The sequence below is a fragment of the Balaenoptera acutorostrata genome, chromosome 6 (genome assembly GCF_949987535.1).
Source record: "Balaenoptera acutorostrata chromosome 6, mBalAcu1.1, whole genome shotgun sequence".
NCBI classification, from domain to species: Eukaryota; Metazoa; Chordata; class Mammalia; order Artiodactyla; family Balaenopteridae; genus Balaenoptera; species Balaenoptera acutorostrata.
Window position 1 is genome coordinate 54,974,053 of NC_080069.1, and position 15,602 is coordinate 54,989,654.

The window sequence follows — 15,602 nt, forward strand, 5'->3', positions numbered from 1 at the left end:
AAAGTACAGATTGATGTTGATCAGACCAACCCTTTCCACAAATAAGATTCTCAACATTGGCTATTTGTACATGTCAGCCACTGTCTGGCACATCAGAATGATGCACACATTTTGGAACAAGCAGTTACTGCTCATGAATTCACAGCTATTTCCTCACTTCAGCTGAGGGAAGAGAGATCTTAAAAAGATTGCCATAATATGAATATGCAGAGGAAAAATTAAAAGCAAAAGTACATGATAAAATTTAAAAAAAAAAAAAATTTTTAAGGGAAAAAAATGGCATATCACAGAGAAAATTGAGCCTCTAATCATTTATGAATCATAAAAATTTAGTTTCGTCATTTTTGCTTGCAACCAAAATACCAGGCCAATGTTGGTTCTCTGCTGCATTTCCCATACGGTCAATGTTAGAGAATGTTGCAATAACTTAAACATAGTGTGTTATTAAAAAGTGGAGTTCAAACTAACCAAAAGAAACTTCAGACCAAACAAAAAGGGCAGGGGAAAACTAAGCCTGAAGTAAAGGATATCTTACTAGTCGCTTTTTTTTTTTTTTTTAACTGATTAGTATAAAAATTGTTCACAGGGTGGGAATGTAAATTGATACAGCCACTATGGAGAACAGTATGGGGGTTCCTTAAAAAACTAAAAATAGAACTACCATACAACCCAGCAATCCCACTACTGGACATATACCATGAGAAAACCATAATTCAAAAAGAGTCATGTACCACAATGTTCATGGCAGCTCTATTTACAATAGCCAGGACATGGAAGCAACCTAAGTGTCCATCATCGGATGAATGGATAAAGAAGATGTGGCACATATATACAATGGAATATTACTCAGCCATAAAAAGAAACAAAATTGAGTTATTTGTACTGAGGTGAATGGACCTAGAGACTGTCATACAGAGTGAAGTTAAGTCAGAAAGAAAAACAAATACCGTATGCTAACACATATATATGGAATCTAAAAAAAAAAATGGTTCTGAAGAACCTAGGGGCAAGACAGGAATAAAGACGCAGACATAGAGAATGGACTTGAGGACACGGAGAGGGGAAAGGGTAAGCTGGGACGAAGTGAGAGAGTGGCATGGACTTATATATACTACCAAATGTAAAATAAATAGCTAGTGGGAAGCAGCCGCATAGCACAGGGAGATCAGCTCGGTGCTTTGCGACCACCTAGAGGGGTGGGATAGAGAGGGTGGGAGGGAGACGCAAGAGGGAGGAGATATGGGGATATATGTATATGTATAGCTGATTCACTTTGTTATAAAGCAGAAACTAACACACCATTGTAAAGCAATTATACTCCAATAAAAATGTTAAAAAAAAATTGTTCACAGGTAAAAAAGGGCTTTTAAAGTTTTTGAAAACAGTTAAATGCCTAAACCAGAGGTCACAAACTGTTGCCCTTGGATTGCATCCTGTGAGCAAACGTGTTCGGTCTGCCTACCCTGTATTTTCAAAAATTGGAATTGCTTTCCAACATTTATTAGTGAGGATATTTCATATAAAATGTTATTAATATTGAAAGATCTGAAGGTCTGGCAACAATGAAGCCCCACTGCCTCACTGCAACAATTGGCCAGTAGTTCTCAGTTGAACCAGCACACTGGAAACCATCTAGGAAGCTTTGAAAAACTACCAATGCTTGAGGCTGACCCCTACTCATTCTAGGGAGAGCCCCGGCAACTAATACATTTAAAAGTTCCTCAGAGGACTCTAACGGTGCAACCAGAATTGAGACTCCTGGGCCTAGAGTTTTACACTTGACACATGCTCTTCGTTTAATCACAGCAGTCAAATGCGCTTCACTGTTCTTCCAGTTTACCCCCATCCTAAAAGGCACTGGGAATTGAAACTCCATTTAAATATCCCCATTTAATCTTGTTTAAGCCACTGAACTATAGAAGGGTCCAGTGACACAAAATGAACTTTATTGGCTACACACACTCTAATCTGATGTATCTCAAAGCACGGTGGGTAGATCACTTCTGTATCCAAATCTCTTGTTAAAGTGCATGTCCCAGACACATATATGAAAAACTCTGAGTAAGAACTCCTTATGCACTGTAACACTAAAAACCATCCTTGGTTTGTAGAAGGGTGCTGAGGTCTCTCTTCCCCTCCTGTTCCTACCAGCGTCTACTGTCTGACCATGCAGAACACTAACTTGTTGGGGTCATTGAATTACTCATTGAACAGAGAGCAGTGAGGTTGAAATCTCACTTGCGTCCACACTTGGCTTGCTCTCATTGGATCGCTTTTCCATTAGAATTGCTATTTGGTTCTGCTCTTGGACTCTCTAATGTCCATGGTAGACGCAGTAAGATGAACTTGGTGCCTCAGTGCCTAAGTTAGGAGCAAACAAACCTTTTGCCTTCTTAATAGGGAACAGAGGCCAGGAGACATGATTAACCACTCAAGATCCCTCCCAGTCTACCCCAAGGGGTTCCCTGCAGCTAAGTACTACTAAGTTCATATATGGTACCACTAAGTTCCCAGGGGCTCAAGCAATATTTCTCAAGCATGATCCACAAATGACCTATATCCATCACCCAGCAGCTGGATTCCTGAGTCTCATTGCAAAACCTACTGAATGAATGAGACTCCCTAGCAAGTGGGCTTGAGAAGCTGTACTCGTAACAAGCTCCCCAGGCGGTTCTTAGGCACAGGAAGTTTGAGAGCCACTGAGCTCTGGGTTCAACAAAGAGAAGACCCACTCTAAACCTCCTTCAGGAAAGTCACAGGAACCAAGGGAAGCCACTGGCTAACATTCTGGGTCCTCACATCTCCCTCTCTCTTCACTCCCCACCTGGAACGACTTAAGCAATTCAGGGCAGACCCATTTAAAAAGACAACATAAATACCCAGAAAAGGAATAGCTGGATCATGTGGCAGTTCTATTCTTAATTTTTTGAGGAATCTCCAAACTGTTTTCCATAGTGGCTGCACCAATTTACCTTCCCACCAACAATATATATAGGTTCCCTTTTCTCTATATCCTCTCCAACACTTATTTCTTGCCTTTTTGATAATAGCCATTCAAATGGGCATGATGTGATATCTCACTGTGGTTTTGATTTGCATTTCCCTAATAAATACAGTGATGTTGAACATCATTTCCTGTGCCTGTTGGCCATCTGTAGGCCTCCTTTGGAAAAATGTCTACCCAGATCCTCTGCCCATTTTTTTTTTTTTTTTTAATAATGAAGCTGCTTTTCTTTTCTTTTTTTTTTAATTTAGGGAAGGCTCTTTTATTTATTTATTTATTTTTATATTTATTTTTGGCTGTGTTGGGTCTTCATTTCTGTGCGAGGGCTTCCTCTAGTTGCAGCAAGCGGGGGCCACTCTTCATTGCGGTGCGCAGGCCTCTTCACTATCGCGGCCTCTCTTGTTGCGGAGCACAGGCTCCAGACGCACAGGCTCAGTAGTTGTGGCTCACGGGCCTAGTTGCATGTGGGATCTTCCCAGACCAGGGCTCGAACCCGTGTCCCCTGCATTAGCAGGCAGATTCTCAACCACTGTGCCACCAGGGAAGCCCCTCTGCCCATTTTTTAATCAGGTTATTTCGTTTTTTGCTGTTGAGTTGTACAAGTTCTTTACATATTTTAGATATTAACCCCTTATTGGAGATATGATTTGCAAATGTCTTCTTCTGGGTATTTATCAGAAGACTATGAAAACACTAATTCAAAAAGATATATGCACCCCAATGTTCATCACAGCATTATTTACAACAGCCAAGATATGGAAACAACCTAAGTTACCCATTGATGGACGTATGGATAAAGAAGATGTGGTATATATGTACAATTAAATACTACTTAGCCATAAAAAAAGATGAAATCTTGCCATTTGCAACCCCTGGATGGACATTGAGGGTAGTATGCTAAGTGAAATGAGTCCAACGGAGAAAGACAAATACCATACGATTTCACTCACATGTGGAATATTAAAAATAAATAAACAAACAAAATAAACCACACAAAAGCAAACAAATAGATGCCGAGAACAGATTAGTGATTACCAGAGGCGAAAGGAAGTAGGAGGAGGGAGAAACAGATAAATGGGATCAGCTATACGGTGACAGATGGAAACTAAACTTTTCGTGGTGAGCATGCTGTAGTGTATATAGGTCAAAATATAATGTTGTACACATGAAATAGTAATATAAACCAATGTTACCTCAATTTTTTAAAAAATTTTAATAAAAAATAAGATGACCACATATTCTGTTTTACTATAATTCAAATTAATCAGCTATTAGGACAAAAAGAAGTGAGAAACACTTAAAATCCAACTGTATAGTAGCAGAGTCCTTAATACCATAAAAACACAGATGAGTTTCATGCTCAGAAAGCTTACAATTATTTGTCATACTACTTACATTTTAAGTCAATCCTACGGCATAACGAGGGAACACCTTTCAGTGGAGTTCTAAGCTTCTCATATCCTTTTTATGCTTTCATACAGAGCTCATCAGCCTTCCTCTCCAAGGCTGGATGATATTGTTAACCAACATGTGGCAGAGAAGATTCTAAAACAGCATGACAATTTTATGCTTGAGTCAGGCAATCATAGCTCTCTTGAGGGAATCTGCTCTCCAGGCTCACCTCTCCTGTGTTTCTGCCCACAATCCCCCCTGGAGGAACTTAAGGCTCTTATACACTCGATTACACTCTACTGATTTATAGTGCCAAACAGCCATTCACATAAGGGCCCTCCATAAACATTACTGGATTATGCCAACTCAGGTGATTGATTCTGGTCCTCTTAATGTGCCACCACTCTACAGACAAACCTTATATGTCCAGCATGATTTCAGCTCCTCAAACTAGGCTCCCTATCCACACCTTGCATCTATTGTCTTCTGAAAACAAGACTGCAGTTAAAAGAACCAACTACTGGAGAAAACTAATTATAAATAGGAAAACAGGGGAAACATTACAGGTAGCTGAAAGTTTAGCACTTGCACACAGTGAGCACAATCAGTATGAAAATGACACTAACTCTGATTCTTCTGTGTGACAGAAAATTTCCTTCCATCATCATCAAAACTAGTGCTTCTTAAACTGAAAGGTGCCTGTGAACTACCTGGAACATCTTACTAAAATGTGGGCTCTAATTCAGACAATCTGAGATGGAGTCCGAGATTGTGCCTTCCTAACAAGCTCCCAGGAACTGCTAAGGCTGCTCATAGCTCTGCTACTTATAGTGTGGTGGGGAAACAGCAGCGTCAGTGTCAGCGCCAGCATCACCTGGGAGCTTGTTAGACAAGAATCTTGAGTCCACCTTAGACCTAAGGAAAGAGAATCTGCCATTCAACAAGGTCTCAGGTGATCAGAATGCATAGTAGACAGCCGCTAACACACCATCTTATACTCACTGTCAACCAGAATTGTCTGGAACCTTTTTGAAACTACAAAAGCTTAGGCCTCATGGCAGAGAATCTGATTCAGTTGGTCTAGGGTATTTCATTGTTCCTATTTTTGTTTGTTTTTAGGCATACCCAGGTGGTTCTGAGCAGCCAGTGTTGAGAACCAGTGAATTAAAAATACCCAACTGGGTGGAGGAAAATATAGAGCTACTGCTAATGGGTGAGGAATTTGAGGGAATGATGAAAATGTCCTAAAATTGGTTATTGCAATGGTTACATGACTCTGTGAATATACTAAAAACCACTGAATTGTATACTTTAAATGAGTCAATTGTATGGTATTTGAATTATTCTCAATAAAACTGTTATATAAAAATGTAAAACTTCAATAGCTTTCCTATTTTAAAATAGGTAAATAACTCCAACTGAACAACAATGAAGTGGAATTATTGCCCATCCTGGAACTCTGGCCCAAGAGGTTGAACTTCTTTCAAAAAAAGAGAACACAGATGCTTATACGACTCATCTAGAAACATTAAGACCTGCTCATCTACTCCTTAGGTTCATTTCTGGTTAAGGTAATGCATATTTTAAAAAGAAAAGCAAATTTATCAGTTTTGAAAAGTTTCTCCTGCGCACCCAAAGTTTCCATAGTATTTTCAAATAAATAATTTTGCTTCCCCAATTTAAAATTAACCAAGTTATTAACTAATAAGTTAACAATGAATTAACTAATCCATTGTACTACATTCTTCCATCTTTTCTGTGTTTTTGAAAACATTCAAAAAACATGTTAAGAGGGACTTCCCTGGTGATCCAGTGGTTAAGACTCCACACTCCCAATGCAGGGGGCCCAGGTTCGATCCTGGTCAGGGAACTAGATCCCGTGTGCCACAACTAAAGATCCCGTATGCCACAACTAAGACCCAGCACAGCCAAATAAATAAATAAATAAATACTTTTTTTAAATTAAGAAAAAATATATAAAATGCAAATCTGACCTTGTTTTTAAAAAGTGACTTAAGAAACTCTCGATAATGTGCTCATAAAAATAAAGATGATAAATAGCACTAAAACATCAGGAAAATTATATTCCAATAAAGACATTAGAAAAAATCAGGAAAGATCACTGTAATATATGAGACACTGTTTACTTATTATCAAAAGGAAAGTACTATAAATATACGTAAGTAATAGGTACCACGTATTACTATACTTTGGAGAGGCACGCACAGCTTCTGATAGCTGTGGAGTCAAATGCTCAAAACTGCAGGTCTTGTATGCTCAAGCCAATGACAGTTCACAAGTATGATTTACTTTCCCTGTTGGATCGCCATAGCGTATGTAAGTCATTTTCCCCCAGAACCAGTGCCCTTGTTTATGGTCTCATGGTCTCATTCTTTTGAAACAGGCATATTCTAGATGCATCACTGAACAGAGTTTTCAGGACAATATACACTGGTTACATGGCATCTTCTGGGATCCCCTGCTCATTAAGGATCCCCTCTCTTAAGAAATGACTTTCTAGGACCGTCAAGGCAATGGTTAAGGTCACCTTCAAAAGTAAGCATGATGCCTTCCCTTATCCAAACTCTCCCATAAAATCCAATATATTTCAACATAACTGTTGTTGTGTATATTTTCTTTTAAAATAATTCTACCATGTTACATTCTGTAGATGACAAAAAAAAAAAGGCAAATCAATGCTCCTAAGTACTGACCTTGCCCTGGGTAATAACCCTTGGATAGTCCTCCTATTACTTTTTATAGTGAGGAAGTTTACCCTCCTGCCTAAACTAAGCCCCTCCTGCTCTTAGTACATCTGTCCAATGAACTCTTCAGTTTTCACAGTATTGGGAAGATGGTTCTATATCCCAGAGCAAAACAAATGACTTGAATTTTGGATAAAAGATTCCAATTCCAAGGAAACAACCCTGAAAGCCACATTGGTGATACTCAGCATATAATAGTCAACTCTATCTCAATCCTGACTCTTTGAAATACTAACTTCCGAGAGGGCAAGACTCACATTCATTGCTGAGTTAAATATACTAATTCTTAATGGATTAGCATGTCTCAATTCATAACTTATTTAACAATTCACCAAAAAGAAAAAAAAGTTTCAGAAGAAAGGAGAAAAGGCATACCTAATATTATATATATCCTGAATATTCTTCTCTCCACCATGTCCTTCCTTAAGAGCTTGCATTTGTAATAATTTCATAATGGCTTTTATCAAGCCGTGTGTATTCCTGTAAAGAAATATAACAACATGTCAAATGTTATAAAGTGAATATTCTAATCAGGTACTTAATCCTACCACTTTTAAATAGTTGAACACTTGCCACCCACACTGAACAGGAGCCATCCACACACACCCAGCTTATTGCATAGCACAGCCAAGAATAGGCCTACAAGCTCCCATTCAACACATTGAAAGGAGGAGAAGTGGAGCCAAAGAATCAAACCACTAACCTATCAATCACCTCCATACATGCACTTGGGGGAAAATCAATCAGGAAAAAGGAAACACTAACCCACATAACTGCAGGCAGTGACCACATCAGTTACCCACACTGAAAAATCAAGTCCTTCATTTATAAATATTAGCAGACCATGAATAATAACCAGACATATGAAATGGAACAGCCATTCAAAAAAGTGGGCCAGGGGACCAATCAAAGAAAATAACCCCCATTAAAACAAAGTTAATGGAAGTGGGGAACAGAAATTTAAGTTTTCTCCTTATCCTCTGTAAGAGGCAGCAGGATAATAAATCAAAAAGAAGGCCTGCCCTTTTTTATTTTTTTGCCTGTTATTAATTATTTTAAATTGTGAAACAGGATTTTATTCCAGCATTACTGAGGTAAAACTGACAAATATAATGTGTACAACATGATTTACATGTGCATTGTAAAATGGCTGCCATAATCAAGTTAATTAACACACACATCACTTCACATAGTTCCTTTTTTTTTTTTTTTTTTGGTAAAAACGCTAAATACTCTCTTAGCAAATTTCAAGTACACAATACAGTATTGTTGACTACAGTTACTATGTTGTACATTAGATCCTCAGAACTTATTCATCTTATAACTGGAAGTTTGTATCTTTTGACCAACCTCTCCCCATTTCTCCCACCCAGCCCCTGGCAACAATATCTGTTCAACTTCTTTTTTTAGATTCCACATATAAGTGGTACCATCCAGTATTTATCTTTCTTTGTCTGGGTTATTTCACTTAGCACGATACCCTTCAGGTTCATCCGCGTTGTCACAAATTACCCTGCCCTTTTTAAATAAGATGCTCCCTGGGAACAAAAAAGAAATCTTAGAAATAAAGATTACCTGTTAAATTTTTAAAAAGTAATATTTTTAAAATCATGGTTGTTCATATTTATGGAGCGTCTATTGTAAGCTAAGTACTATCCTAAGAGCTTAACATGTATTGTGCCTTGCTATCTAGAATTGACTTTTAACAATCATCGACAGGAAGACACTGGAACTCACCAAAAAAGATACCCCACATCCAAAGACAAAGGAAAAGCCACAATGAGACGGTAGGAGGGGCGCAATTACAATAAAATCAAATCCCATAATAGCTGAGTGGGTAACTCACAAACCGGACAACACTTATATCACAGAAGTCCACCCACTGGAGTGAAGGTTCTGAGCCCCACGTCAGGCTTCCCAACCTGGGGGTCCGGCAACAGGAGGAGGAATTCTTAGAGAATCAGACTTTGAAGGCTAATGGTATTTGACTGCAGGACTTCGACAGGACTGGGGGAAACAGAGACTCCACTCTTGGAAAGCACACACAAATTAGTGTGCGCATCGGGACCCAGGGGAAGGAGCAGTGACCCCATAGGAGACTGAACCAGACATACCTGCTAGTGTTAAGAGGGTCTCCTGCAGAGGCGAGGGGTGGCTGTGTCTCACCATGAGGACAAGGACACTGGCAGCAGAAGTTCTGGGAAGTACTCCTTGGCTTGAGCCCTCCCAGAGTCTGCCATTAGCCCCACCAAAGAGCCAGGGTAGGCTCCAGTGCTGGGTCACCTCAGGCCAAACAACCAACAGGGAGGGAACCCAGCCCCACCCATCAGCAGACAAGCAGATTAAAGTTTTACTGAGCTCTGCCCACCACAGCAACAGTCAGCTCTACCCATCACCAGTCCCTCCAACCAGTAAACTTGCACAAGCCTCTTAGATAGCCTCATCCACCAGAGGGCAGACAGCAAAAGCAAGAACTACAACCCTGCAACCTGTGGAACAAAAACCACATTCACAGAAAGATAGACAAGATGAAAAGGCAGAGGGCTATGTATCAGATGAAGGAACAAGAAAAACCCCCAGAAAAACAACTAAATGAAGTGGAGATAGGCAACCTTCCAGAAAAAGAATTCAGAATAATGATAGTGAAGATGATCCTGGACCTCGGAAAAAGAATGGAGGCAAAGATCGAGAAGATGCAAGAAATGTTTAACGAAGACCTAGAAGAATTAAAGAACAAACAAACAGAGATGAACAGTACAATAACTGAAATGAAAAATACACTAGAAGGAATCAATAGCAGAATAACTGAGGCAGAAGAACGGATAAGTGACCTGGAAGACAGAATGGTGGAATTCACTGCTGTGGAACAGAATAAAGAAAAGAGAATGAAAAGAAATGAAGACAGCCTAAGAGACCTCTGGGACAACATTAAACAGAACAACATTTGCATTATAGGGGTCCCAGAAGGAGAAGAGAGAGAGAAAGGACCCGAGAAAATGTTTGAAGAGATTATAGTCGAAAACTTCCCAAACATGGGAAAGGAAATAGCCACCCAAGTCCAGGAAGCGCAGAGAGTCCCATACAGGATAAACCCAAGGAGAAACACGACAAGACACACAGTAATCAAATTGGTAAAAATTAAAGACAAAGAAAAATTATTGAAAGCAACAAGGGAAAAACGACAAATAACATACACGGGAACTCCCATAAGGTTAACAGCTGATTTCTCAGCAGAAACTCTACAGGCCAGAAGGGAGTGGCATGACATATTTAAAGTGATGAAAGGGAAGAACCTACAATCAAGATTACTCTACCCCGCAAGGATCTCATTCAGATTCAATGGAGTAATCAAAAGCTTTACAGATGAGCAAAAGCTAAGAGAATTCAGCACCACCAAACCAGCTCTACAACAAATGCTAAAGGAACTTCCCTAAGTGGGAAACACAAGACAAGAAAAGGACCTACAAAAACAAACTCAAAACAATTAAGAAAATGGTAATAGGAACATACATATCGATAATTACCTTAAGCGTGAATGGATTAAATGCTCCAACCAAAAGACATAGGCTCGCTGAACGGATACAAAAACAGGACCCGTATATATGCTGTCTACAAAAGACTCACTTCAGACCTAGGGACACATACAGACTGAAAGTGAGGGAATGGAAAAAGATATTCCATGCAAATGGAAATCAAAAGAAAGCTGGAGTAGCTATACTCATATCAGATAAAATAGACTTTAAAATAAAGAATGTTACAAGAGACAAGGAAGGACACTACATAATGATTAGGGATCAATCCAAGAAGAAGATATAACAATTATAAATATATATGCACCCAACATAGGACCACCTCAATACATAAGGCAACTGCTAACAGCTATAAAAGAGGAAATCAACAGTAACACAAAAATACTGGGGGACTTTAACACCCCACTTACACCAATGGACAGATCATCCAAACAGAAAATTAAAAAGGAAACACAAGCTTTAAATGACACAAAAAACCAGATAGATTTAATTGATATTTATAGGACATTCCATCCAAAAACAGCAGATTACAGTTTCTTCTCAAGTGCACACGGAACATTCTCCAGGATAGATCATATCTTGGGTCACAAATCAAGCCTCAGTAAATTTAAGAAAATTGGAATCATATCAAGCATCTTTTCTGACCACAACACTATGAGATTAGAAATCAATTACAGGGAAAAAAACGTAAAAAAACACAAACACATGGAGGCTAAACAATACATTACTAAACAACCAAGAGATCACTTAAGAAATCAAAGAGGAAATCAAAAAATACCTAGAGACAGATGACAATGAAAACACGACAATCCAAAACCTATGGGATGCAGCAAAAGCAGTTCTAAGAAGGAAGTTTATAGCAATACAATCCTACCTCAAGAAACAAAAAACATCTCAAATAAACAACCTAACCTTACACCTAAAGGAACTAGAGAAAGAAGAACAAACAAAACCCAAAGTTAGTAGAAGGAAAGAAATCATAAAGATCAGAGCAGAAATAAATGAAATGGAAACAAAGAAGACAATAGCAAAAATCAATAAAACTAAAAGCTGGTTCTTTGAGAAGATAAACAAAATTAATAAACCATTAGCCAGACTCATCAAGAAAAAGAGGGTGAGGACTCAAATCAATAAAATTAGAAATGAAAAAGGAGAAGTTACAACAGACACCGCAGAAATACAAAGCATCCTAAGAGACTACTACAAGCAACTCTATGCCAATAAAATGGACAATCTGGAAGAAATGGACAAATTGTTAGAAAGGTATAACCTTCCAAGACTGAACCAGGAAGAAACAGAAACTATGAACAGACCAATCACAAGGAATGAATTTGAAACTATGATTAAAAATCTTCCAAGAAACAAAAGTCCAGGACCAGATGGCTTCACAGGTGAATTCTATCAAACATTTAGAGAAGAGCTAACACCCATCCTTCTCAAACTCTTCCAAAAAATGGCAGAGGAAGGAACACTCCCAAACTCATTCTATGAGGCCACCATCACCCTGATACCAAACCAGACAAAGATACAACAAAAAAATAAAATTACAGACCAATATCACTGATGAACATAGATGCAAAAATCCTCAACAAGGGCTTCCCTGGTGTCGCAGTGGTTGAGAATCTGCCTGTCAATGCAGGGGACACGGGTTCGAGCCCTGGTCTGGGAAGATCCCACATGGCCATGGAGCAACTGGGCCCGTGAGCCACAATTACTGAGCCTGCACGTCTGGAGCCTGTGCTCCGCAACAAGAGAGGCCGCGATAGTGAGAGGCCCGCGCACCGCGATGAAGAGTGGCCCCTGCTTGCCACAACTAGAAGAAAGCCCTCGCACAGAAACGAAGACCCAACACAGCCATAAATAAATAAAATAAATAAATTTTTTAAAAAAATCCTCAACAAAATACTAGTAAACAGAATCCAGCAACACATTAAAAGGATCATACACAATGATCAAGTGGGATTTATCCCAGGGATGCAAGGATTCTTCAATATATGCAAATCAATCAATGTGATACACCATATTAACAAAGTGAAGAATAAAAACCATATGATCATCTCAACAGATACAGAAAAAGCTTTTGACAAAATTCAACACCCATTTATGATAAAAACCCTCCAGAAAGTGGGCACAGAGGGAACCTACCTCAACATAATAAAGGCCATATATGACAAACCCACAGCAAACATCATTCTCAATGGGGAAAAACTGAAAGCATTTCCTCTAAGATCAGGAACAAGACAAGGATGTCCACTCTCACCAGTATTATTCAACATAGTTTTGGAAGTCTTAGCCACGGCAATTAGAAAAGAAAAATAAATTAAAGGAATACAAATTGGAAAAGAAGAAGTAAAACTGTCACTATTTGCAGATGACATGATACTATACATAGAGAATCCTAAAGATGCCACCAGAAAACTACTAGAGCTAATCAATGAAGTTGGTAACGTTGCAGGATACAAAATTAATGCACAGAAATATCTTGCATTCTTATATACTAATGATGAAAAATCTGAAAGAGAAATTAAGGAAACACTCCCATTTACCGTTGCAACAAAAAGAATACAATACCTAGGAATAATCTTACCTAGGGAGACAAAAGACCTGTATGCAGAAAACTATAAGACACAGTTGAAAGAAATTAAATATGATACAAACAGATGGAGAGATATACCATGTTCTTGGATTGGAAGAATCAATATTGTGAAAATGACTATACTACCCTACCCAAAGCAATCTACAGATTCAATGCAATCCCTATTAAATTACCAATGGCATTTTTTACAGAACTAGAACAAATCATCTTAAAATTTGTATGGAGACACAAAAGACCCCGAATAGCCAAAGCGGTCTTGAGGGAAAAAAACGGAGCTGGAAGAATCAGACTCCCTGACTTCAGACTATACTACAAAGCTACAGTCATCAAGACAATATGGTACTGGCACAAAAACAGAAATATAGATCAAAGGAACAGGATAGAAAGCCCAGAGATAAACCCACGCACCTATGGTCAAGTAATCTATGACAAAGGAGGCAAGGATATACAATGGAGAAAAGACAGTCTCTTCAATAAGTGGTGCTGGGAAAACTGGACAGCTACATGTAAAAGAATGAAATTAGAACACTCCCTAACACCATACACAAAAATAAACTCAAAATGGATTAGAGACCTAAATGTAAGACGGGACACTATAAAACTCTTAGAGGAAAACATAGGAAGAACACTCCTTGACATAAATCACAGCAAGATCTTTTTTGACCCACCTCCTAGAACAATGGAAATAAAAACAAAAATAAACAAATGGAACCTAATGAAACTTAAAAGCTTTTGCAAAGCAAAGGAAACTACAAACAAGACGAAAGGACAACCCTCAGAATGGGAGAAAATATTTGCAAATGAATCAACGGACAAAGGATTAATCTCCAAAATATATAAACAGCTCATGCAGGTCAATGTTAAAAAAACAAACAACCCAATCCAAAAATGGGCAGAAGACCTAAATAGACATTTCTCCAAAGAAGACATACAGATGGCCAAGAAGCACATGAAAAGCTGCTCAACACCACTAATTATCAGAGAAATGCAAATCAAAACTACAACGAGGTATCACCTCACACCAGTTAGAATGGGCATGATTGGAAAATCTACAAACAACAAATGCTGGAGAGGGTATGGAGAAAAGGGAACCCTCTTGCATTGTTGGTGGGAATGTAAATTGATACAGCCACTATGAGAACAGTATGGAGGTTCCTTAAAAAACTAAAAATAGGACTACCATATGACCCATCAATCCCACTACTGGGCATATACCCTGAGAAAACCATAATTCAAAAAGAGTCATGTACCACCATGTTCATTGCAGCACTATTTACAATAGCCAGCTCATGGAAGCAACCTAAATGCCCATCGACAGACAAATGGATAAAGAAGATGTGGTACATATATATACAATGGAATATTACTCAGCCATAAGAAGGAATGAAATTGAGTCATTTGTAGAGACATGGATGGATCTAGAGACTGTCATACAGAGTGAAGTAAGTCAGAAAGAGAAAAACAAATATTGTATATTAATGCATATATGTGGAACCTAGAAAAATGGTACAGATGAACTGGTTTGCAGGGCAGAAATTGAGACAGAGATGCAGAACACAAACGTATGGACACCAAGGGGGGAAAGTGGTGGTGGGGTGGGGGGTGATAAATTGGGAGATTGGGATTGACATGTATACACTGATGTGTATAAAATGGATAACTAATAAGAACCTGCTGCTTAAAAAAATAAAATAAAATTCAAAATAGAAACAAAAAGGAAATCACTTTTAACTTTATCTCTAGCCAAGACAAGATCTGGACTTAATTAATTGATATCTTTTGGGGCAATTACGTGAGATGTTATTAGTGTCCTCTTCTATGGCATTTAAAATTTTACAACTTATAAAAGGTTTGGTCGCACTGTCCCATACAGTAGCCAATGGCCACATGTGGCTACTGAGCACTTGTAATTTGGCTAATCCACATTGGGATGTGCTGTTGTGTAAAATACACGCTGTATTTAAAAGACTTAGAACACAAAAAAGACTGTAAAATATCGTGTAATTTTTTATACTGATTACATATTGAAATAATATTTTTGAAATGTGGGGTTACATAAAATATATTATTAAAGTTAATATCAACCATTTCTTTTTACTTTTTAATATAGCTACTAGAAAATTTTGAATTATAAATGTGGCTCATAGTACAATATATTTCTATTTCACAGCACTGCTGGAGACACTCACATGGTTTGTTTCCTAAGTGGATTCTTTGGTGAGCAGTGAGGTTTCTCTTGCAGTTGAAGCATTTCCCACAATCTATACAACAGTATGTTTTCTTTTTCACATGGATCCTCTTATGACCATGCAGTG

At 38.4% G+C, this 15,602-nt stretch overlaps 1 protein-coding gene across 6 annotated transcripts in view; it reads right to left on the reverse strand.

Moving 5' to 3' along the window:
• FOCAD (focadhesin) overlaps positions 1–15,602 on the reverse strand; it is a 311,339-nt gene that overhangs the window by 247,411 nt on the left and 48,326 nt on the right. For all 6 annotated transcript variants that reach the window (XM_007176810.2, XM_057547663.1, XM_057547662.1 and 3 more), the window contains one exon: positions 7,537–7,641. In XM_007176810.2, coding sequence (XP_007176872.2) covers positions 7,537–7,641 — 105 coding nt within the window. The remainder of the gene's footprint in view (positions 1–7,536; positions 7,642–15,602) is intronic.